The sequence below is a fragment of the Manacus candei genome, unplaced genomic scaffold, assembly GCF_025592945.1.
Source record: "Manacus candei isolate 608988 ecotype Guabito, Panama unplaced genomic scaffold, ASM2559294v1 h1tg000050l, whole genome shotgun sequence".
Taxonomy (NCBI): Eukaryota; Metazoa; Chordata; class Aves; order Passeriformes; family Pipridae; genus Manacus; species Manacus candei.
Window position 1 is genome coordinate 13,065,249 of NW_026138098.1, and position 25,203 is coordinate 13,090,451.

Consider the following 25,203-nt stretch of genomic DNA (forward strand, 5'->3'; position numbering starts at 1 on the left):
CTCTCAGCAGATCAGTCTGCTTATTTGCACGTGTCAGAAGAGCAACAGAAATGGATTCCCGTGGGCAATGGAAAATAAGCTTTGCACTTGGAAAGTAAAATAGTAATAACCACACAGTAAAACTGCAGATGCATGGGATAAATTAGATTTATCATCAGTCTTATACCATTCACACTTGAAATTTGGCCATAAATCTACCTCAATTGAGGCTTATTTAATGTTTCTTCTAAATGTGGCCTGGAGCTAGAGATTCAATCTGTGTAAGAACTGACAAGAGAAAAGAAAAAAAACCAAACATTTCTTTCTTTCCCCACAAAATGTGTAACTTCCTTGTCAAACAGACACCAGCTTGAGTCTCAAGATGGGTACATTTCCATTTGGGATCAGTTCACATTTTAATTTTTGATACATTGCAAACATAAAGCAACAAGAAGCTAGGAAGGGGATACAGAGAAAGAAGAGATTTCTCAAATATCTAATATAATATACAACACTGCTAGTGAATTCTACTAGGATCTGTATATACATTTATGACTGAAGTATATATTTATATTATTTCGACTTCAAGTAAATCTAATACATGCATATTTAATACATACACATTTAAATTTTCTCATTTTGCAAAGTCTTACTAGGGTTTTTACATATTTTATATTTACAAGATGTGGTGAGACAGCTTTCAACAGGTGCCTCTCAGTGTGCCAATCTAAATAAAATTATCCTTGGTTTTCAAAGCCTGTGCTGGTAAAAGAACAAGAATACTTTGAAATACCGCATGAATGAAAATTCAGAATGGATGGGAGAAGAGTGTGAACAGAGTAATAAATGGTAAAGGGGTTTGCTTGCTGACCATCCTAGCAATGAATGGGGCTAAGGAAAATGAGTAGACCATTCCTCACATTACCACACTGGAAACACGGGGTGAGTAGAGAGGTATACTGGAATTATAATTGCTTTGCAGTCCCATTTTTCTGTACTTTTAGAGCACATGCACTGTGCTTTGAAAGAAAAGACACTAGGTGATAGGACTAGACAATCTTCATAGGGTCTTTCCAATCTTAACCATTCTGAAATCCTGTACTGCAATGTCACTGCCAAAACGATGGGGTGATTTTCAAAAAGGCACCATGGGACAGGTAAACCTGGAATTCCCCACCAAAAGGTAAAGGAAAATGCTGTAAGCACACATTATGCTGTAATGTACACATCATTGAGGGAAGCTGTCACCCTTGCTGTTCTTCAGTGAATCCACAGAAAGTGTATATGCCAGGCTCACTAGCCAAGACCTTGAAAGAAGCAGGTTAATGTGAGACAACACCATTTGGTTCCCACGAGCTGCCATCCTTCCTCCAGGTCTCTGAAAACACCAGGATTTAAACAGCTGGGCCTTTCCTTTTTTTGATGCTTTATTATAGCAGCAAGGCAGCAGATTGTTTATATTCCATTTTTCTCGGACTCTTTTAAAAAAGTGTGAATGAGCATGTGCGTATGTTGAAGTGATAACATAAGGACAAGCCACATTTCTAGTAAACATTACTTCAAATTATCCTGGAATGCAAAAGTGCACTTGTGCAAAACTAGCTGCCCAAAAAGGGAAGTAGAGCTGTACACCATCCTGCCTGCAAGTTGAGCATGTCAGCAGGAGAGTCACTGTATAAGGGCATGTTTATAGGTCATGTAAACCTGCATCTACACTAAAACTCATCTCCTAAAACACAGAACATGCATGCACTCCATTGCAACAGCCTCCTCTATGCAAGCCCTTATACTGTGGTAGAAAACCAGTGAAACTATGTGGTCAGAGACCAGAGTCCTGGGTGAATTTAAGCCTTTCCATCTCTATAATGTGGGTAGAGGAGGGCAAGGAGTAGCCTCTCACCTGTGACTGTGTCAGCACTGTGAACCCCATCCCCTGAAGCCACTTCAAGGCAGATTTAAGCCAGTCCCTCAGTTTGACTCACTCCAGCAGTGACAGGCAAACCATGGCCCAACTCAGTTCAAATTCCCCTTGGCTGTGATGCAGTGGACGATGCAAGCCCTTTTCACCTGTTTTATTTCAAAATCTAGCCGGCAAAGAAGCTCCTTAAAGGGCTATGCCTCTGAACACACAAGCAAGGGCAGTCGGACTCAGGAACATCTGTGACAGCCATATACACCTGTGCACTGACAGCATTAGTGACATGTGGGTAATTATCAGTAAGGCTGATGCTGTGGGTAAAGCCATAAGCAGGAGGAAATGAAAAATGAAGGTACAAACCAGCTGCTTTTTAATGATGCCAGAGTGTTACGCAATGCCTGTGATGCAGACAGAGAGAGGCAGGGTTGAGTTGGGCAACAAGGCTGACAGCAGTTCTGAGTCAGGTGTCACTGCTATACAACCTCTGGCAAATCATTTATTTCTCACAGGCTTTGCCCCCATTTTGTTCAAGTTTCTCTTAATTAAATCTGTAAGACAGGAACAATGTCACTAGATTTGGTCACCTTCCTGCTTTACTGGGTTCCATATTTTAGCTGGAACTGATTTACCAGTGTAATGCAGATAAGCAAAACAAAAATGTGCAGTTTTGGAAGTTGTCACTTTTGGGAACATAAATGTACACTGTCCATTCTGCTGCAGAGCTCAGACCCTGCTGTGACACAGGACTTACTGCTGCAGGTCTTTGGGCAAGTCTCATTTTGGAAGTCAAGTTACATTACTGGGAGTAGGAAGGGAGCAATTCTGCAATAAACAGAAAGACACCAGAAATGATAAAACTTTTGATCGGACTCTTGGGTGAAATACACATAAAAGCAAGTGGAGGCAGTGCAGAGGTGCAGTATGACCCTATAACCCTACAGGCATTAGAAAACAGTGAGGTTTGAAAAGAAGGAACATGTTTGGGGTTAGGGGGAAATAAATCACCGAACTGGAATCTGAAATGCTAGGCTCTTCTATTCAACATACCACTGCAGCATCCCCAGCCTCTATCAGATGCCCTGCATGCCATACCAGGTTGAATTCAACCATATGTTTGTAGCTAAGCTATGAAATTCATTTGTCAAGTCCCAGGCATTTTTGGCAAGATGTCCTGTACTATATGTGTGGTCTGCTACACTAAAACAGGCATGCAGAACATTGTAGCGGGTATGTCTATAGGATCCAGGGGCAGCACAGCCAACAATTTCCCTTCTCTGACTTTTAGTGCTGTTTAATAATGAATGCAGATAGAGAGGACTTGGGGTCGAAGACGTTTCAGCACAGTTGCTAGGCTTAAAGCCTGCTGAAGGCTCCTGGAACAAGCTATAAACACATCTCTGAGTTCCACGCCAACTGTGTAAACTCAGAAGCTGCTTGCTTCATTCAGGAACTTCATGCCCACCAGAGTCATGAGCCTTTTGGACTGGAGGTAAGTCAGAGGCTGGCAAAAGTCACATTTCCCTCGTGAAAGGGGATGTGGAAGATGCTCAGACAACGCAGGGGCGGATGACGGATAGGAAATGATTTCTCGGGTGTTTTGAAAGGAAACACATAATGCAGAGTTATGGACCCTCATTAATCAGGCAGAGCAGTGTGGAGGTGCCAAATCTCGCAAGAATAGACAGAGGACTTGGAGTCATTTGTAAACTCTTCCTAACTGAACCCTTTGTGTGACGCTTACCCAAATTCTACATCCCAATTCGAATATCACCACCTTGGCCTGTGAATAGTTGCCTAGTGGCTCTGATTCAAACTGATTCATAACAAAAGATAAATCTTTCTGCACCTAAAAAAAGAAAAAGCTGCTGAGAAATTCTTCAATTCCTCTGCCTTGTGCTATCTTGGGCCAGGAGTTTTTGCAACAAAGTCAGTCTCATTTCTTCATCTCCAGAACCCACATGCCTCTTCCTTACCATATAGGTAGCTACAGGCAGTCCTGCCACCAGATTTTTTAATACCACACAGAATGCAGAAAGGAGGCAGAACTGTCAGAAAGAAGTTTCAATAAAGTTTTTCATATGTACCATAAAGTCATCACTCTAAGAGAGATTAGCAGACTGCACAACAGGAAATAGCCAAGATCTCTGATCTTCAGAAGGAACTTCAGCTCCTGAAGATCAGCAGGTACTATCTAACCTTTTCCATGCTGAAAACAAGAGCCATGAAATTACTGTTACATGGAGAAGTGCTGCGATTTGCCTCCCAGTGAATGTAAGGCTGCATGCTGACAAATCAAACTCCTCTGGGAAAGCAACATTTTGGAAAAACCAGCCACAGTGTTGCTCAGGTAATTTGGAAGACAGCCATGTTTCAAATCTGTCCATTAAACCAGCCAGAAAATCGTAACAGTGCCATCCAGGAAGAATTTATCCACAGCACGTAAAATGCACTTTCCTGCTTTGGCATGGGGAAAGCAGAAAATGAGATAAAAATAAAGTCTTACAAGGTATATGACACACTCCAGGCTCTGAGCTCTGACAAAGCAACACCTCTGAGCAGAAATCCACTTACTTAGAGATGGCTTCTAGTGCTATACTGCAGCAGCTGTTTCCCACCTCCCAATGGTGTTATATTTACCTGCTGCATTTCAAATACCCACTGATCCAGGTTGAGGCTGTGAGATGCTCTGGGGAGGAGCAACAGCTGCTTCCCTGCATCTGTCCCAGCTCAGGGAGGGGACAGGCCCTGTCAGGTTCAGCATCATCCCTGCACATCTGGACCCAGGTACTCACCTAAGAGCTGCACTCCACGGGTGAGTCCATAGACATCGATCAAAGCCCAGAGGGGCTCTGCTGTCCTCACCCCACTGAAGAAGAGCATCGCGGTGGAGTCATTCACTCGATAGAAAACCCGTCCCTTCTTGTCCACCCAGAAGGCTATGATGTTTCCCTCATTTGCAAACTCTTCTGGCAGAGCCTTGGCCCAAAACCCACTTTGGGAAACCAAGTCAGGGCACGCATACTTCGGCAGAGTGTCAGGGTTAATCCTCGATGGATCTTTGGAAGTAAAGCCAAGTCGAAGAGCCCCACTCCAGCAACACTGCTTTTTAGTGATCTGCAAAGATAACAGCAGCAATAACAGCATTTGGCACTGGAACATCTACTTTAACACTACCAGCTCTATGCATCAAACACTGGTGGCCAGCGTGCAGATGACCCCACCAGATTTAGGAAACATTTTACACACCAAACACTGCTGTAGCTTTTTCAGCTGCAAGCAGCAATGCTGCACACTTAGGATACAATGCCCACATTTAGAACTACATACATCAAATTAAATCTACGTGGAGAGGTGAAATGTAATTACAGCTGCATGATGATTCACTTCTGTTTCTAGGGTAATTCTTTTTGGCTTAAGAATCATCCTCTCCCGAAATGTGCCAAAAACTGACCCTAAGACCTTTTATCTCAGCACCTGCAGCAGCAGAGTTCTCCCCATATACTTCTTAGATGATGGGGTCTCTCACGACCTGAAGGAAAAGCAGAGACTCCAGAATCACAGTTACCACCATGCAGTTTTCTGGGTTTCCTAAACAAGTTAAAGACAGTCTTTCCCATGTTTAGCTTGTCATACTGGATCACAGCCTTGTAGCAGAGAACCTGTGTGTGGGAAAGCACAATTTAAAGTATCTAACTTTATTAAATACCCAATTAGGAGGCAAAAATAGATGTTATCTTATGATTGGGAAAAACCTATTTATTTCAGCTGTGAGTGGTGTTTTTCAAAACATGTTGTGCACAACTACACTCCACCTGTCAGTACGCAATGACTCAGTGTGTCTGGGGTCAGGAACAGAGTCTGCTTTAGTTTTTGGAATGGTTCACATCTCATATCCACCTTTCTGTACCAGAGAGACAGCAGGACAATGGATCACAGATGCCTCCAGAGTCATCAGCTTCTTCTCACAAGAACTAAGCCCTGGACTGTAGGGGATCTGAGGGGAGCAGGCAGCAGGTCCTAAACACATGCAGGACATCCAAAACACTACCCAGTTATAAAGTCACATTTTTCCCATGGAAGTAAGGAGTCTTCCAGAGTTAGTATGGTCCCCAGATGGAGATGATGTCCTTGGAGAATATTTATCTCACATTTTCTTGTTTTGAGTACAAACCTGCTGGGATTTGTTCCTCTGACCAGGAGTGTCCCCAGCAGAACTGGGGTGAACCAAGCATGCATGTGACAAAATGGGGAAACACAATACACACTCTCCAAGAAGAAGTCTGGATTATTTATTGCAGAAAATTTACCACAAGCCCTAAAAGCTTTTGGGTCTAAGATAAATACAGCCTCATTGTCATTTGTACAATTTAGTTTCTTGCCAGTACTTCACAGCAATCACAGGCTGTGTGAAGTAAATATTCATATGGTAATTGAGGCTGCACATGTTCCATGTATTAATCAGCACCTATAAACAGTTCTCAATACAGTCTGACCACAGGCGAACTAATATCCAAATTCAAATCAAGTATAAAGCCTGCCAAGAATTAGACACAGCTGGACAAAGGAAACACAGTTTTGCTAAAAAAGGCAATGGTTAATGATGGACCAAATTCTCCCTTCAGCAGCCACTGCTAGCAGAAAAGCTTGGGAGGTCCACTGGGTACCAGAAAGGGAGGAAAAGACAGAATCAACACCCAAACTGCTAAGCCATGCCTGCTTCCAGAGATTCAGGCTCCTGATCTTTACTGCCTTGTGCCATCTTTGAGAACCTCATTCCACTCCCTAGCAATGCCCTGAATTACATGGAAGAAGCCATACTGGGACATATATCTCTGAGGCTGTTTGACAGCCATATTCCCATATTCCCAAAGCTGAAAAAAAATCTGAGAACAAAATGTGAGATACAATACCTAATAAATAGAATGAAATCTCCTTACTTCTTTCTTCTATTTTCCAAACAGAGTTTAGACTTTACAGGACCTGAATGGGTGGGTTCATGGTTAGTGTTCGGCTGGTAAGATTTAAGATGCTGTTTTCCGTAGGCACACACAATAGTGAGGCAATTACATGATGGACTTATCATAAAAGCAAAGATGTTCTCACATTTTCATCCATCCCTAGAGTACAAGTTCTGGTGAAGCCTGTTGATTACTGCCATGAGACCTTCCCACTGGAGTCAGCAGGAGCTCTGCTTATAAATCTCTTGTGCAGATTCGCATGCGTATTCTTCACATATGTTATGCAAGCTAAAATCCTAAAATACACAGTCATAAACAAGTGTGAATTTCCAGAGATAGCTACCTTGTTTCAGAATGAGAAAGAAACAAATAACCCAGAACCTTTGCCTAAACCACTAAATCCACTCAAATCTCTGATGGTGTCTTCAAAAGTAAAGTAATGCTTTCATCTTCTCCCAGATTATTTTCGCAGTTGGTTGTCGAAACTGCTGGCCAACACGGAAAAAAAATCTCATTAGGCAATGTGAGTGAGTCCTCTGGGATTCCACTGTGGATGGAAACAGAAGAGCTCCACAGGAAACATAACAAACCCGTAGGAGGGATTTTCTACCCACAGGCCTGAACCAGAAATCACTGAAATCTCTGTATATGTCCAAAAGGAAGCATCTTCCTTATTCCTTGCTCCTTTTCTGGCTCTAAGGGAAGAGGCAGGGAAGGCTGACTTGCTGCTGTAGGTCTCAGCACTCTGTGACCTCTAGCAATGGGCAACAGCAAGATCATTCAGACTCGGTAGCTATATGCTGAAAAACCTCCTGGAAAACTCCTGCATAAATGAAGGATTTGCAGTCAGATCATTCACGTGTGCCATGAACTAAAGTGGCCAAATAAGATGACCTACGCTGTGCCAAAGTAAGGCATGAAATCAGCTAAGAGCAGAAAAACACAGTCCCACAAATCAGAGGGCATAAAGATTGGGAACTATCTGTGGATGAAGTTCAAAGGGCTCCAAGTTCCTTAAGGGCTAAAAAGTGCTTCAGTTCTTAAGGAGACTGAGGAGTTTCTTCATGAGAAAGCAGCTCCTGATGCACATGGAGGCATGGTGTGTTAGAGGAGTTGAATTTCCTGTGCCAGCTGCAGCACCAGGAGTATGAATTCCATCCTCTGGGCTACCACAGTCAGGTGATTGATTCAACAAAGCAGTCAGCAGACAGACAGAAAAATTCTTTTCTTAGACAGTAACTGTGACTGCACTCACTGCTCCTTTCATCCAAACCCTTCTGTTTTCCCTGCCAAGCACACAAGCAAGCACCTTCACTTCCAGGTCCTTTTCATCTCTTATGTCTTGGCTGTGGAGAGGCTGACTCTCACCTCCACTGAGACTAGCCCTCATTGCTGCTTTGTTTACAGGAACAAAAGTGCTCCTTGGGGACTGGAATGCCTTCACGAACTCCTCAACCTCCCTTAGCCTGCCAGCAAAACTCCTCTGTAGGAAGGGAACAAAGCCTAGAGGACATGCTGGGTAGGGAGATATTAAGGCTGCTGCCTTTCAAACTAATCAATACAGTCCTTTTTTCTTGCTTTTTCCAAGCAATCTCAATTTAATCTGTTGTTCTTGTCTAACATCAAGACAACTGTCTTTGGAACACGGATTTCCCTTTTGTTCCCAGTTTCTACAGCAGTCTGTACCTGTGGCTCCAAGAATCACAGTGACAAAAGCAGAAGTACCAATGAAGATCACAGATCTTTAAGGCCAAGATCTGACTACTGTGCTTTTCAAGGAAGGGCTAGAGATCTGCTGCAAGCAACAAAGCCTGGTACACCCCAGCATTCATTCACAGCAGCTCCCATGGCAAAAAGGGAAGGTATAATTTACTCACCTTAAGCCTGACTTGTTCATAAATAACAATAGGCCTGTTGCTGAAGGTAATGGCATTGCAGAAGCTAGCCTGGCGCTTCACCGCCTTCTGTGTTGTGTCCATGATGATCTGGGATCCCTTCGTGTGAGGATGGAAAAGCAGAGGGCTGATTGACAGAGTTCCACACTGTGGGATGGGGAGACAGTGCTTCTGCTTGTGGTGGCATCGGTGGGAGGAATTTGAAAACGACCCACCAATGGAATCTGAAAGCAGAATGGGAAAAAAAGGGTTTCAAATCTGCTATGAGGAACAAGGTAATTTTCAATGCAAAAAAAAAAAAGCAGAGGTACTTCAGAGAAAAACTATAGATCAAAGAAAAAAAGCTAGCCAAATCCTTACCCTGTAAATCACTGAGGGTTTCTAGAGCATCTTGAGCAATAAAAGACTACAAGAATATTGAAGACTCCCATCTGGACAATCTGATAGTACAAAGCATGACAATGAGACTGCACCTCAGCACTGAAATCACAGGCCATCTTGAGGTCACAGAACAGGAAAGAACAAAAGAATTGGTTCCAAAACTGGAGCAAAGTACGTGTGAAGTTGCTGTATCAAAGCTGTCACACTTAAAGAACAATCTTCCACTTCCAGAGGAATCCTACACAACTTGATCATTTCTTTCACACCTCCTTTGCAACAGCCTCCATGTGACTCTGGATGCTGCCCTATCCACCCATACTAAGTGCCAGTTCCAACATACACACTGCTAATTTATACTCAAGTAACCCACCTGAACTTCTCCACCAAGCCCCATCCATTCTCCTCTCTCCTCTGCTGATGGGAACCTCAGCTGAGACCCCACTTTTCATGAAGGCATTGATCAGCACACTATGATTACAGTGAGGAAAGCAAAGAGGGAGAAAGGCTATGAAGGAGGGAGATTACATCTTTCTCTAACCAAAACCCTACACAAAGACTATAGGGTGGTCTGCACAATCAACACAGCTACGACAGCGGCTTTGTTCACGAACAAATGGGCACACACGTTTCTTTTCAACAGGGAGCCTGCAGCAGTTCCAGCCCAAAACAACCATTATACTGAACACAAGTCATCTGCTTCCTTTTCCTTGTGTGCACACACACACTACATTATGCACATATGTTTGGGAGGAAATACTCCTAGATTTGGAAACAGAGTACCAACAGAATAAAGGACTATTCTGTGACAGACTCAATGATGCAACTAAAGCAAATATGACCTTAACAATGCACCAGTTTGTGCTGTAAAGATGCATGACTAAACAGTATCCTTCGAACATACAAGTGATGGAAACTAATCATGTATATTCTTCACACAAATTAATTACTCATTGTTATGTCTTTCTATAGCCACTATAACATAATGCTTACAAAAGCCTGGACCCTATTTCTCCCAGCCTTTTGGGTCATCTTAGCTTCTAGCTACACAAAGTTGTAGTGGCACATCATCAGAGTGAGTGTGAATAACTACCAGCGGAACTTAAAATGTTGGTTTATGATGAGGACATTATAATTCAACTTCAGCATCTGTCACTCTGGCCTTCTCCTCTTGTCTCTTTGTTTGTTTTTTTTTCGTCCCGTTTTCATCAACAGTTCTAGCCTTTTAAAGCAGAGCAGGGAGGTCATACAGCAGGCTGTTACCTTTAAACACTTTCATTAATGTTTTATGGGAGAGATGAACCAACGGGGAGTTATTTGATGCTAAAAATGTTGTGGAATATGTCAACTTCCTTCTCCTGTTCCTCATACATGCAGGAGGAGAAATAATGAGCAGAGTACCAAGAAAAAGTAGAGGTTAACCTGAGCAGGCAGGTCAGAGGGAAACCTTTAGAAAGAACAGACTGCATGAAGGGGGAGCTTGACAAGGGGAAGGTCAGGATGCTTCAGCTCACGTAAGCCTGACCTTTTCCCTTTGGAAAGGTCACTGCTGACCTGGGGCAGTGCACCCTGACTTTTCTCACAAACCAGACTAGGTGGTCAGAAGACAATACAAGCTGCAGCAGCCCCACAGACAGAATTTTCTGAGGTTACTGCCTAAGATGTGTTTAATTTGAGGCTGTCTTATGCCCTCAAGAACAGGAGGTTGAATCCCTTCCAGTACCACTAGCTTTTTTGCAAACCAAGTACGTTCTTTACTACCACTCTTCTGAAACCCTGTTAAGTCCCCAGCTTTAGTAATATCTTGCTGATGAGTTCCTGAGGCTTAATGGTATTTTGCAAAGAACTATTTCCTTTACCACTGTAAACATGATGCTTTTCACCATCACAAATTATAAGCCAGAGCCAGCAAAAGTGGCTGACTTCACCTTGCTCCACTCCACTTCCCCAAGTGGGTCATGCTTGTCTGTAGGGACAAGACCACTGAGAGACAGTCAAAGTAAACCATCCCAGCCTCTCTTTTCACATAATTTTTTCAGTCTGCTGGATCTCCTCATTGCTCATCTCTTAGCTGCCTCTTTTTTTCTGCTATACCCCTTCTTTTATAGGTAGACCGATTAAAAATAAACATCTAGTGTAAAAACTTCAACTTCCAAATTTTTTTTAAATATATATGAAGTCACAGTCACTTCTGAAACAAGACACCTATAGAGGGATATAATCAATTGTTTGAGAAAATTTAAAGTCAAGGGATCCAAAGAAAAATATGATTAACTCTTTTTCTGATAATTTCCAGTCCTTTCTGTTCAACACTTCTTTGATACTTTCTAGGGGTGCATATATGTGAAAGACAAGAAGCTACCAGAGAACGTACATTCAATTCATGCCATCTTTGCATCTAGATCTGAATTTTGTAGCTCAAACATTTTGCTAGCAGTCATTCACCAAAAAAAATTTGTGCAGCACAAAGGCACACACATTTTAACCTATTTGCATATCTCAGGGCTCTAATTTCACTGGATAACCTGACTGGGATAATAGCTGCCACACCTCTCCAGAGGACATTGTGCCCTTTTAAGGTGTGGTAATGGAGTCACCAAAACTCCCCACAGCTTTCAAAAGAGGCTCTTAAAATAACATGCCTATGTCCAGAGCATTTGCTGGAGCAGCGTTATGGAGCTGTAGGGTCCTCTCTGACCCCATGAGAAAGATGTCAGAGGAACACTTCTTTGGTGTGATAGTCAAACCCATGCCAGACCAAAGCCTGCAGGGAGAGTGCCCCCAATGCAGACAACTGAAACGCAGGGCAGTCATGCTCCACAGGAATGGAAGAAAGTTCCTCAGGATCAGCTTCCACAGGTGGATAATGCAAATGGGGAGGAGACTCCTTCTTCCTCCCAAATGCTCTTACACAGCAAAGACTCCTGCACGATGAACACACGTGGGTAAGGACCGGACAAGATCTTCATTTTAAGAAGTGCAACTACTTAATAAGGAGGTTTTGCACCTTATAACTACTTGGAAAAATCACTAAGCAATAGGTCAAATGCAAAAGCCTTTTCTCAACTTCTTCAGGGCAGCATGTCCCCTCCAAAATGAGGAGACACCATACAACTTCAGATGGCAACACAAACAACTACGACTGGACTTACATAAGGAAAGGGACATTTTAGCAATACATGCTTAGTTGGCTAAAACTATCACAGAATCATCTTCTAAAGTTTTTGTTCTCATTAGGCTGGACCTAGACTCCAGTCTTCTCCCATCCCCTTGTTTAAACTACCACACATTTTGACATTCTCACCGTTTGCTACCAGCAATAGTGGTACAATACAGCTAGGGCCTTGCAGTAGGTTTCACATTATTTTATGTAAAAGAATTCAATTAAACTCACAAACACTGAGTTTCAGCTGGCAAAATAGGCAAAAGTACTCCTGATTTCACATCATCCATTCAAGACTCCATTAACTGAGAGTCTGTTTCAGCTGACTTCTGTGCCACAACCTGAATTATCAACCCCCTAACAAAGGTGAGGTGCAGTTATTGCTTGAAACAAAAATTGCAAACAAATAAGTATTTGAAATGAGGCTCAAATAGAGTGTTCAAGGGTACTGCAAGCTTCCCATTCCACAAGATAAACAATTTCACCCTGACAAGTAGGAGATGTAACAACATGACAGGACTATGGAAATTGGCACCTTGTGATAAAAGTCACAAGAGGAAGATCATGCCTGTCTTAAAACAGCCGCCTCTGTGTTGAAGGGCTGCAAATGCAGAGATCTGGATGCCCGTACAGCTTTCCAGGCTTCATGTTCAGGGTCACAAAGAACAGAATCTGCTCACTTCTAAAATTTTAATCTTTCACTTCATGCCCAGTTATAGATGCTGTTTGAACTATTTCATCCAGCACTGGGTTTCAACCCTGAACACAACCTGCCCCTAATACCATAAGCCCTGTCAAGACAGCACCAAAAGTGGTAAAATACCACTTGCTCTCCTGAGCCACAAGAGCATGGACTGGATCTTGTGAAACCTGTAGTAAGCCAGGGTGAAGGAGACACTAACATAAACCACAGTGTTAAGCAGTTGAACCTCTCTGCCTTCAGTGTCTCACTGCTAAGTGCATCTTTTCTGGAGCCCCGTTTGAGAAAGCAGTGTAATGTCCCAAAGGTGGCACAATTATCCCTCCGTGTGCATCTCCCTCCCTCCTGGTCTCCCGGATCTCAAGGCCTGAACAACATCCTACATACAACACACAATATACAAGGCAGCAGTGGAAGTTCACAGCTTAGAAAAATGCATCTCAAAGCCTGTTGGGGGTTTTCACCAGAAGTGCTCATGCTCTGCAAACACTAGATACAATCTTAAAAAGGCTTGGGATTTCTTAAATGCTGCAAGAAATTACTGGATTTAATTTTTTTTAAATACATTTTTGCCAGTTCAAAATATCTTGATAGGCACCTATCAGAATGCTGTAAAAAATAATTTCAGATTGAAAACTAACTGCAAGATATTTAAGATAAACTTCTTACAGCATGTGAAATAAGTGTCATTCACAATTGAAAGAAATAGAAAAGAAGGTTTTAAAGCAGAGCCCCAAGACTGACACACAGTAACAAACAGGAAGGATATATCCCTGTTTGCCTGGGGAGGAGAGGAGAGGTCTTGGGTGGTGACAGACGTACCTGTGCTGCAGGCAATTGGCAGTGAAAAGAATGGACAGGGCAAACACCTCACTATGAACAGAGAAGAGGGTTTCAAAATTATTACATTATCAAAAGAGGCTGACAGTGCTTTATCTGGCAGGTGGCCTTACTATATAAGCATTTAAGGGGAAGGATTTTGAGAAGAAAGAAAAGGAAATGATGTGTGAGTGTGGGGAATGCAAGGGAAGCCCTGCCCAGGGGATGCATGGATGGTGGAGCAGAAAAGGCCTGGCCCTGAAAGAGCACCCACACAGACCTTCCAAAGCTGGATAATTACTAGCAGCACAGAGAGAAAAAAATCAGCTGAGAAGAATGCTTGTAATCCTTACTGCTTCTTGAGCTGGACCCAAATTTCTGAAAATTATCAGTGAAATACGGTGTAACCAGTTACACTAATCCTTTATATTTGTTAATAAAGTTCAAAAGGAGAAAACATAATGAAATTATTGTGCTAGGCTTTGCAAATGGATTCTTAAAAGCACACTTTGAGATACAGTTTACTAAAAATAAACATTAGCTTAACACCAGTGGAAACTGGAAAAGAGTTGCAAATCTTGTTTTCTCACATGTAGCCTGACCCAGGGCATGTGCACAGAAGAAAGAGAACCATAAATTAATGCAAATTTTCACTGCCTTTAAAAACATGTTTGCTGTTCTTGAAGGAGTAAGTAATAATGTATCTCCAGTCTATATCCAGCTCTCCCTGTGCCTGTATGACAACAATGACCCTGGTGGATTGCTGTCCCCACAGTCAAGTACTCATCTCTGTATTGCAAGATGACCAAGAAGCAAAAGCAAAGTTTTGTTCTTTCACAAACTATAGCTTTGCAGGTGTTGGGGCATTAGACAGAAATAAAAATGGTTAATTCAAGAGCATTAAATCCAAATTATGGAGCATCTTGGGTTAAAATTTAGTGAATTAAGGAAGTATCTACAAGGTGGATCTGAGCCAGCAGGTCAAATCTAGCACTCCCATCCAAGACTCCAAAAGAAGTCAAAGCCAAAACATAACTTATTTTCATCTGTGCTATTTTAGCAGTGAAAAGATGCATCAAGAGAGTAGGTTCGCACATAGTGTAAGATTTTCCATTTAAATTGCAAACTACAAGACAAGAGGCAGGTGCAGACAGACCACATGCACATGAAAGGAGATAATACCAGTCCCTTTTTTTATGACTAAAATACAAAGCTATCTTTAAAGCAACAGATCTGAAAGACAAGGGTAGTTTTATAGGCACCTGTGATAAGCGCCAGCCACTACACCACCACCACCACACACTCCCCCATCATCCAGTATAAAAACCGGGAGTTGACTGCAGGATGATTTGCAATGGATCCATCTCTCAAACCTGACTGATGAGTGCTGGGAAGGCAGTGGTTAATTTGTGAGGAGCCCTCAAACTGAAGAAGCTGAACTTTCATTTCATAGAGAAAAATAAAATTACTAAAAGAGATACAAAAAATGACAGTAAGGACAGAGGGCGGGAAAACAGGTCCAACAGCTGAAATCTGGAATAAATACAAGCATGGCAGGACTTTGTCAATGGCAGAAGAGAAGACTTTCAGGGTTGTGGAAAGGAAGAAGAAATGGAAAAGGAGAAGGAAAAGGGAAAGGAAAAGAAAGAGGAAGGGGGGGGGATTTAGGAGGAGGTGCATTTGCAGTGATATAGGTGAGCATCAGAGATGTGTCCTGTTCAACAGTCACTCCTCATGAAGAGACAACAACCTCTGCAGGAGAACCAAGCAATTATTTGTGGGCTTTTTCAGCCACATGGCTGAACATAGTCAACTTACAAGTCCCTGGTTATAACTTGGATGTGAGGCTTTACAAAAGCTTGCTGGACGACAGTGCTGAGGCTGAGCATCAGTAAGAGCTGAGAGTGAGGCAACCTTTATAAAGATTGAGAAAAGCAGATAAAAGAGCTGAGGAGTAACAGGACAATAAGAGCTCTGCTTTGGTTATAATAAACCTGAATTGTTTCTAATATTTTCTAAAAAGGTAAAAAAATCCAGAGCAAAAATTTAGGCTGGCTAAAGGAAATATAAGTACTACAGACAAGAGGTGGATCTGTTAATCAACTATGGGAAGGATATGGTTGAACTAATGTTTGTTGTTGAAATTACCCAGAGAGGGATAAGAAGAGCCTAGAGAAGACTCTGCCAGATGAGGGAAGGAAGGTGAGGAAGACCCTAGAAATGCAGGAGAGGTAGAAGGAGAAGACAGCAGGGCAGGACCGAGCTGGGGAAACAAACCCTCACACACACCATCTCCATGAGGAACAATCCAGCTGACAGTACTGTGAGCACTTAAAAATACTAAGCACAACAAAGGTGGCTGATTGGGCCCATTTTTTTTTGTAAAGAATAGATGATATGAGAAGAGAGGTGTAAATATAGTTCTATATTCACATAAGGCTGCTGAGAAAAAATTCCTTCCCCTTATAAATGAATTCTTAAATTTCACATCTTCAGTAATGATGCTGTGTAATCATTAACCATCTCCTGGTCCCTAATTAGGCACTGTTTACTCAATGTCTCTCAGTCATTTGCAGAAATTCAGTTACTGACATGGCACACCACAGAGGACGGCCATGAGACCCCTGGCACTGCTCCATTTCCTGCGGATGCAGCCCATCTTGTGCAGGCTCCTTCCTTGCCTTCTCCCCATGGAAATCCCCATGAGCCACTGCCGTAAGTCCTCTGAGCACATAAGGACAGCGAGAGCATAAGTAAGCAGCCATATGCTCCCTTCTGCCAGGTAAGAAGAGATGGGGGGAGCAGCCCCCCTGAAAGATGCTGGGCAGGATGAGCTGCCTCAGAAGCTGTGTCCCTCGAAGTCCAGCCACGTCCAGGGAAAGGAGAATGACATCCCTCCATCAGCAGCAGCCACTGCTCCCCACACTAGCTTCTAGCAGCTCCTCTGATTCACAGACAGCAGCAATTTGCATATGCCATATAATTATTTGGTTTTGAGAGCAGCAAGGCACTTCTGACTTTATTCGCTTCGCATCTTAGTGATTTTGCATCTTTATTGTTCTTACTCTGGCTTACTTAGGCTAACTTACTATCCTAAGTTAGATATTGTGAGTAGGAAATGAGAAGATCAAAGTGAAAAATGGTGCTCTGGAAGCATCTAAGATCTCTTTCTTGATTTAGAGCATTTTTGCTCTGCTGTGATTAGGTTGGCTCTGTCAGCAGTCTAACAAGAAATGTAAAAATATATGTCTTTAACGAAAGAAAGATTAAGTCCAGTTCAGTTTAAGATTTAGGGATGTTTCAAAAATTCTGTTTATCGTTCTCTTGCAAATGTGCAGTCTAGGAATCTTCTCCTTTGCTAATATCTGATGCTTCAGGAGGAGGAGAAACAGCTTGCCCAGGGTAATGGCTGATCTGTCTGTGCTGCAGATGGTGGGACAGAAGCAAGAAAAAACCCAAAACTTTCCATGCTCCATCCTCTTGATAATCCTTATCTTCTCAAAGATAAGCTGATACACTGTTTGCTGTAAGATGATGTATATTTTATAAGTTATGTTTGCATTCATGAACCAATTCCTTGCCATAGCTCCTTTTCCAGAAACTGTCCATTGGAATAAGCCATTGAACTGTCCCACTTCCCATAATCCCAGATACTCGTATTCTTACTATAGATCAGAACTATGCACATAACATGTTACACCTGTGCTAACATTACAGAGTTCCTCCTAAATTTTTACTCGTGTAAACTAAGCCCGAGTAGTTATTGCAGACACTCAACTAAGAGCAGTGCTGCTGAGATTAGGGCCAACAGTCCCTCATCCCTCTCTAAACAGGTCTCAGGGTACAGTACAAATACAAACCTTGGATCCTCTTTGAACCAAAGCCTCATACTAACAAACTGAGTGTTCCCACTGTAGTGCTAAATGCACACTGCTTTTTAACTTCCCCTCCCACAATCCTGGGCACAGCTGAGATGAACAGCAAAGCTGCTGCCCCAGAGGCAGCCGTGTCTCACCGCACAGCCCACAGTCAGCAGAGCAGCCGCTCTCAGAGGGTTCATGACAGTTCATACTGCAAAAAAGTAGCAACATAAAAGCAGAGCCTAACTGCAAATATTTTATGGCTGTGTATTATTTCCATGCACTACAAATCAGTGTAAAAGATGTTTTCTTCAAGGGGCCTCATATAGACTGTGTTTTTAAAATGCATTCCCTCTGCTAAATATAAATCAGCAAGAGTTTTTTGTTCTTCCAAAAGATTAACTAGCCTCAGTATTTTGGGATCTAATTCTGGAATACTTGTTGAGGTGCCAGCATTCTCTTCCAATTTAAATACAGTTTAATGGAAAGTCTATCCTGGGCACATTTTCCATATACAGTGTAATAACTTAAAAGCCTGAATATTGAGAGTTCACCAGAAACAGAAGTAACCTGTCAAGGTTAAACTTTATATGTAATTTGTCAGGATGAGAAAGAATGGGGGAGCAATGGAGAGCAGGAAAACACAAACGTAAGTGTGGTAGAGACAAGCAAATGAATCTATAGAACCAAAATCCAAGATGGTAGAAATGGTATAGCCTACTGAAAAAGCCATGCAAAGAAAATGCAAGTTAGAGAAGCTGTGGTTCTGAACTCAAGGGCTTGAATTTTCTTTGAGTTATATCTGTGTAAAATCAAAAATTTACCTCTTGACTCAAGACACTGAATTAGGCCCACATCAGGCTCCTTCCACTGTATATTTACAATGTAATCAACTATATTAGGATGCTGTTCTTTACACTCCATCACCAGTGGAAACAGACAGGGATTATGTAGAGTATTTCTGAATTATGCTTCTCATCTCGACGAGCAAATGGAGGACACTGTCCCACTGCTCTACCATTCATTCCAGTGCATGAGACTATACACTGGGGATGCAGAACACAGTGGTCAACAATCCCCTGTTGCTTCTGACCTCCCATATCCAAAGTGTCTTGTTTAGACAGCTCCCTAATCAGACACCACCTCTAATCAAGAAAGACAAGTGACCCAGGCAGGAGACACCATCCTATCTTGCCCTCTCCAGAAACTTCGGCTCTGCCAAGTACTCTGGGAATAAGGCAAGTGAACAGTAACACTTTGGAACAACACAGGCTCCCTAACATAGAACCAAAAGCAGGAACATCACAGTGATAGCATTTGCAAGACCGTGGTGTGGGTGCTGGACTTGTATTTGTAGGTCCAGGGCAGAGAACAAGAACTGTTGCAAGGGTGCCTGCAGAAGGAGCCTGGAAAACACTCCAAGACAGGGAAAGCACCATTCATCTCACAGCAAACTCTAGAGCTGCACTAAAATATGAAAATTAAATATCCTTGAGATTATAGCCCTTTAACTCTCAAATACCATCAGTTTCTCAAAGGCATAAAAGGTTTAGAGACCAGCATGCTATGTGAGCTTGGATCAGAGCAAACAGTAAAGAGCTCCTTCCTCAAGAGCTCGTGCACTCACCCACACTGGGGATTCAGCATCCACACCTGCCTTCACACCTTCTCAAATACCCATATCTATGCCCAGCATAGCTATGCCCAGCACAGCCCTGATGTGCTCCTGCCTTATAGCAGTACATGTTAGTAAGGCATAATATTCCTCTCAGTTCAGAGACATTGTTGACAACTTTGGGTTGCAGTTGTAAAATCTCCAGAAACTTTGCTGTCTCTTCTGCGTGCTTGAATTTATTGCAAATATCACATGTGTATGCCCTCACTTTGATTTAGTATTTGAACAGGTCAGGATATATATTCCAGAGCCTGTTCTTCTTCTCCTCTTACTCAGCTGAAGAGTGTAGATTATGTTTATCATTCAGGACAACATACCATGAAGTTTTATGCTACAATGTCATTTCTAAAGAATCTCAGAAGATAGAAAAAGATAGTTTTTCTTCTATCATACATGACATTTACACTTGGAGAGTGTACTTTTTCTAATATAAAACATCCGTTTAGAGTCACTTAGAGAGACCATAAGGTTGGGTCATTTTGTGCATAGTCTTGTTTAAAAACACAGTGCTCAAGCCATGCTTGTTTCACACTCTTCCTCCTGTAGTCCCTTGCTGTTTTTCTTTGCAGGCTCTCTTGAGAGTGTGCCTGCCAGGAACAGCTCCTTACACGGATTTAAAACTTAACAAGCACTTCTGAGTCGTAGTGATCATTTTCTGGAGCCCAAGCAGTGCTTTGTCCAAATGCTCCCATTCCCTCCTCCCAGTGGTGTAAGTGTGCCTCCTCTGCCAATGGCTGCCCACAAGCTCCTGGGAAAGTTCACCTCCAAACCCAAGAGCCAACAGGGCCCTTCTCACGGAGCAGCCAGGGGACACCTCAAGTGACAGCATGGCCGAAGGACAATTCCCAGCTACAGATGCTCTTGTGATGGAGATCTTCCACTTCACAATGGGAGACACCAGGAATTTCCAGACCTTAGTGCTTAGTCCTGTGTCTCTAAGGATAACATTGCTCAGCTGTGTGAGCAGGGCCCTGAATCTTTTGCCAAAATTTTCTGGTGTTGATGTCCCCAGATTTAGGTAATTACTTTTTCCTTCGTGTAGACTGGTGGCTGTGGAAGTACAGTCACCCTGTACATCTTTTCTATGTCTTTTTTTTTTACTACTTTAATTTCTTTCTATCAACTGAAAACTCTCTTTTTCAGCATGAGCAAATTGCACTGCTCACTTTGCTCTTAGTTGGAACAGTCTCCAAACTATTTCCATCCACACTGGTTACTCAAATATCAAAGATTTTCATTCAATATAAAGTCCAAAAGCAATCCTAAAGGGAAGCTCTTTAAACATATATCTGCAAAGGGTCACCTGGCTGCAGGGTTTATGCTGTTATGAAATGGAATATGAAAGTTCTTTGCTTACAAAAGGAAAAATGCACCTGAAATTCTAGTCTTGCTCCACACAGACTAAACCCAAATGATATTGATTCCAGTGGCTTTTTTCCTGCTTTTGGCAGCAAATAAATTCTTAAAGTAGAGGGTTATTAGAGCTAGAAATTATTCATGCAGGTTAAAATTTACTATTCGCTTTGCTATTCGGCCATGTTTAACATCCTCTTAAATGTTTCAGGATTACAGGAGCCATGTATTTTTTTTAATTCCTTCTTTCCTCTCTCTCTCTCCCTCTGTCCATTTCTCCTTGAAGAAAATTCACAGAACACACAATCTTCCTCTCTGCTTGCTTTGCCATTCCTTCCTCTCAAAAACATCTTCCTCCTCCTCCTCCCTTGTCACAAGTATTAAAGTTTCTCAGCCACTTCTCTCTTTCAGGTTTTCCACTTCCTTCACAGGCCTCACTTTACCCAGAACATTCCTCTCTTACTTAGGTCTACTGCTTTCTTTTATTTTTAAATCTCTTGCAATCTCCTGGTTTGTTCTCCTCAAGACAGATATGCTTCATATCTTCTCATTTAAAAAAAAAAAACAACAACTACTCGTCTCCTGACACATAACAGGTCCTAGTGATTAACAGAGGCTCTCCAATCTCACAGTTATAAAAAGATGGATTTATTTTAGTAGCCCACTAGTTAATCTGTCATGTATTCCTGCAAAGTAACTTGCACTGGGTACTAAATGAGGCTACTGTTCACCATCAAAACGGCATTTTTTTCAGGTACATTGCTGGGATGAAAGCACAGGAGCTCCATCCATGACTCTCACCATTGGCCCGTTAAACTTCCAGTCTACCCAGCAGAGCCAGCACGAGGGCCCAGACACAAAGCTCCCAGCCCAGCACAGGGCACCAGCCCTGCTCTCCAGCAACTTCTCAACGCACAGGTAGAAATTATAAGCAAGAACTCTTGCCCAGACTAGAGAGGACTCTGGAAGTGTTAACCACTACACCATTAAAATATTATTTTTTTCCAGGGAAATAATTCAAGTACTGCTGAGGCAAAACCGGGAGAAAGGGCAACACCTCTCCCTTTACGCAAGAATTTGGCCCTCTACGCGCACATTCCTTCATTAATCTGCACTTTCTGTACCACAGTCACAAGTGGAATCTAAATTACTGACTTTCCCACTCTCATCTGGCTCTGCAGCATATTGCTTGCACCAGTTTCAACATCCTTTACCAGTAAATAACACTGTTTCTTTAGCAGACCAGCACTTGAAGGTGGACCACTGAATTAAAACAAGAAACTTCATCATCCACTCAAACCATAAAGTTACAGTTTATTTTAACAATGATAAACGGCATCTCTGATGCTTATTCAAAAAAGAGTGTGAATACTATTCCACCACCCTTTCTAGCAATTCCCACACCAGACCCACAAAATTATCACTTAACGTTTTGCTATAAACAACTGCTGGAGTAGTCCATACAGGAACTTGTTTTCCTTAGCATTTGCTGCAACAGGTCAGCCAGTAAAAGACTAAGGGTGTTGAGTCCTTATTGCCCGAGGACAAGAGCACATAGACTTCCTTTATTTCTTTAAAAGAGATCCTGCCTGCTAGCCACCCCCATCGTGCTGAATCTCATAGACAGAAAGAAGAGATGGGTCTTGCCCAGAACTGTTTACAAGCTGCCTATAAGTAAAGAAACAGCAAATAAATGGGAGTAAGAGGAAGACAGCTTTTTAAGTAACAGTGTGTTTCATCTGAATTTCAGTTATTTTAATGAATCTGTCAGGACATCTGCTACTCCATATCCATGGACAATGCAATTCCTTGCACCTGAGGACTCCCCACCTCTTCTGTCACCAACAGCACATGAAAGAGCTCTAGTCCTCTCTGATTCGCACAGGCAAAAATACACTTCAAACTGGAAGCTCAAAGCCCTTTCATTATAACCCCTCACAGAACCCCTCCAAACTTTCATGATTATTTTCTTATTACTTTGGTAACAGAGGCAACCCCACAAAATATTTTGTAAAGGAGGCTACCCCAATATTTCATGAGAGAGCATGCCAAGGAAGCTTTGCCGTCCCTAGCTTGGAAATTGTGTTAACATCAGTGTGCACAAACAAAAGAAAACTTCCCAGTTATTCAGTTTTCAGTAATTTTATAATGCTGCAGACTTACTCACATGATCTCTCCTGACATAGATGACCAGTTACCCCTTACTGAAGTTGGGTAATGACACGAGAGGAACATCATGAAAATGAAAAGATGACTGCATTTCTAAACAGCTGAAGGAAGAGAGATGCACTAGAAAAGCAAGACGGTTTGGAATAGGGAAAACATGCTGTTTTGCAATTCATGCAAAAGGGCATTTCTGCATATTGATGTATTGATAAGAGTGAAAAGAGGAAGAAATTCGATGTCATGTGAGTCAGAGTATTTTTCCTGAGGAAGCCACATTCATGGCATGACTGCCTTGAAGGTCACGTGGGAATAGCAAACAAGCCTAAAGGGTTCAGGGGACTTTATTTTCCTGGTGAAAAGACACATACACTATTTCAGAAAAGCAAGGAGCAATTAGGTGTGGAGGTCAACTCATTCATCTAGTTGCCTTGCTTTTTTTACTTTAAAAAATTGTGAGAAATCCTTTAGTCTCTGTTCAGATAAGGGGTATTTCTTCTGATAAGAAAGACCACTGCATTTTTAATTAAAAAAAAATTAGTATATAAATGCACCTGTTTTTCTAAGCCACAGCTCTAAATTGTAATGTAATAAGGACCACACTGCATCCCTGACAGATGCTCCTTCCTGACATCACGGAAAGATGCAGCTGTTGAACTGGAGTCTGCAAATCCAGACCTCTGGGCCACGAAACATTTCCCTCGTTAGTTTTCTGCACCCAAAAGCAGATCTTAATGCATAATCTGAACCTACTGCTGTAAATACAGTACATAGAGGGAAAACACAAAATATTTGTCATCAAACTGAAGTTACCCAAATCCCAAACCACTACCAATCTGTATTTTTTTCCCAGAGGGTGCACTACAAAATCTCTGGAGTACTGAAGGGTATTGAGGGTAATTTGCCCATACTTAAGCTTTATTACAGCTGCTCACACAGTACAACACACCTTCCTGTGCATCAACTGAGCCAGCAGTACTAGCCATGTATGTATAGCAAAACTACAGCTTCTGCCATACCACTAAAGACAAAACTGATAAAAAGTCATAACACAAGGGTTAAAGCACAGATTTTCCAAAGCACAGGATTAAGAGAAGATGGAAAGCGGGTATTGCATTGTATATATAGCCATTAAACCTCAAAATATTCCAGTTATCATATGTTAAAGAACTTCTCAGTCTCCAAGCAATTGCCCGTACACTGGTCAGTGTGAAGCCGCCATCAGCTTGGGATGAGGCATGACCTGGAGTCCTCAGGGAACAGCTTTGCTGTATGAGGGTTCAGAGCAGAAAGGTCTCTGAGGGATAACTCATGAGTGGGTGAAGAGAGCTCAGGTAGCCACTTTACAGATAAGGAGATAGAAACATCTTCCAGCAAAATGGCTGAGGTTACCGGATCTCTGGAGAAGAGCATTGCAAGAGCTGCAGTCAGCTCTTGCAAACATGCTGAATTACTTTAGCACTCTTTCAAATCCATCTGTAGTACATTTGAAGGATATTTCACTGCATTTTGTTCTTTCTGCCATGGGTACAGATAGCCTGAATGTTTCATCCTTTATATGATAAATGCCATGGCACACCTGCATAGGAAGGATGCAAGGAGCTGGAATCACTGCATCTCCATTTCAGGAATTAATTTCTAACATCATGCAAGATCTTCTGTTGCATTCCAAAGACAGCACAGCCCACTTTCCTACCTAAGCCTCACTGCTAGAAGCTGTGCACAGAATAGCTGCGCATACTCTCCTTATTGAGGAGAGTAAGATCATTTCACAGTTCGTAAATCCACGCAATGAGATACAAAGACACAGTATCTCCCACCTTTGCTAAAGCAATAGAACTTTTGGCTGATCAGAAAGGAGACAAGTTTGTCCAGGAACCTTCTCAGAGCCATGTTGCTTGATCAAGGTCCCTTTGGTCAATTTTGCAAAGCCACTGACAGGGAGACAGATTAAGAGCAGAAGAACAGCAACTCCTACCATGCTGTAGCTCCAGTTCCACGTGAGATGGATCAACATCCATCAGGACTCCCAAACTTGCATTCCTTCTAAACATATAGCTTCACTCAGAGTCATAAAACAAGAAGGCAACATGAGTTATAGTCTCTTACACTTCAGAGACGAAAAAAACAGAGGGTGGCATTGAACTGGTTTAGGATAATGAGAAAATAAATTGAGCAATTCTCCTTTTCCAAATTGCAAGAAATTCATAGCATTGATGATGCCTTTGTAAAAGGAATTAGATTTTTAAAGCTCTATTTTATATTTCATAATCTGATTCTATTTTGCGTGCAAAGATAGAAGACATTTTGATCTGGGATGCTCCAGCACATTATAAGCACCC

At 42.1% G+C, this 25,203-nt stretch overlaps 1 protein-coding gene across 7 annotated transcripts in view; it reads right to left on the bottom strand.

The window, feature by feature from the left end:
• Positions 1–25,203, bottom strand: part of NEURL1 (neuralized E3 ubiquitin protein ligase 1) — a 146,834-nt gene that overhangs the window by 49,682 nt on the left and 71,949 nt on the right. For all 7 annotated transcript variants that reach the window (XM_051800692.1, XM_051800699.1, XM_051800695.1 and 4 more), the window contains 2 exons: positions 8,733–8,974; positions 4,690–5,011 (listed from right to left, as the gene is read on the bottom strand). In XM_051800692.1, the coding sequence (XP_051656652.1) occupies positions 4,690–5,011; positions 8,733–8,974 (564 nt within the window). The remainder of the gene's footprint in view (positions 1–4,689; positions 5,012–8,732; positions 8,975–25,203) is intronic.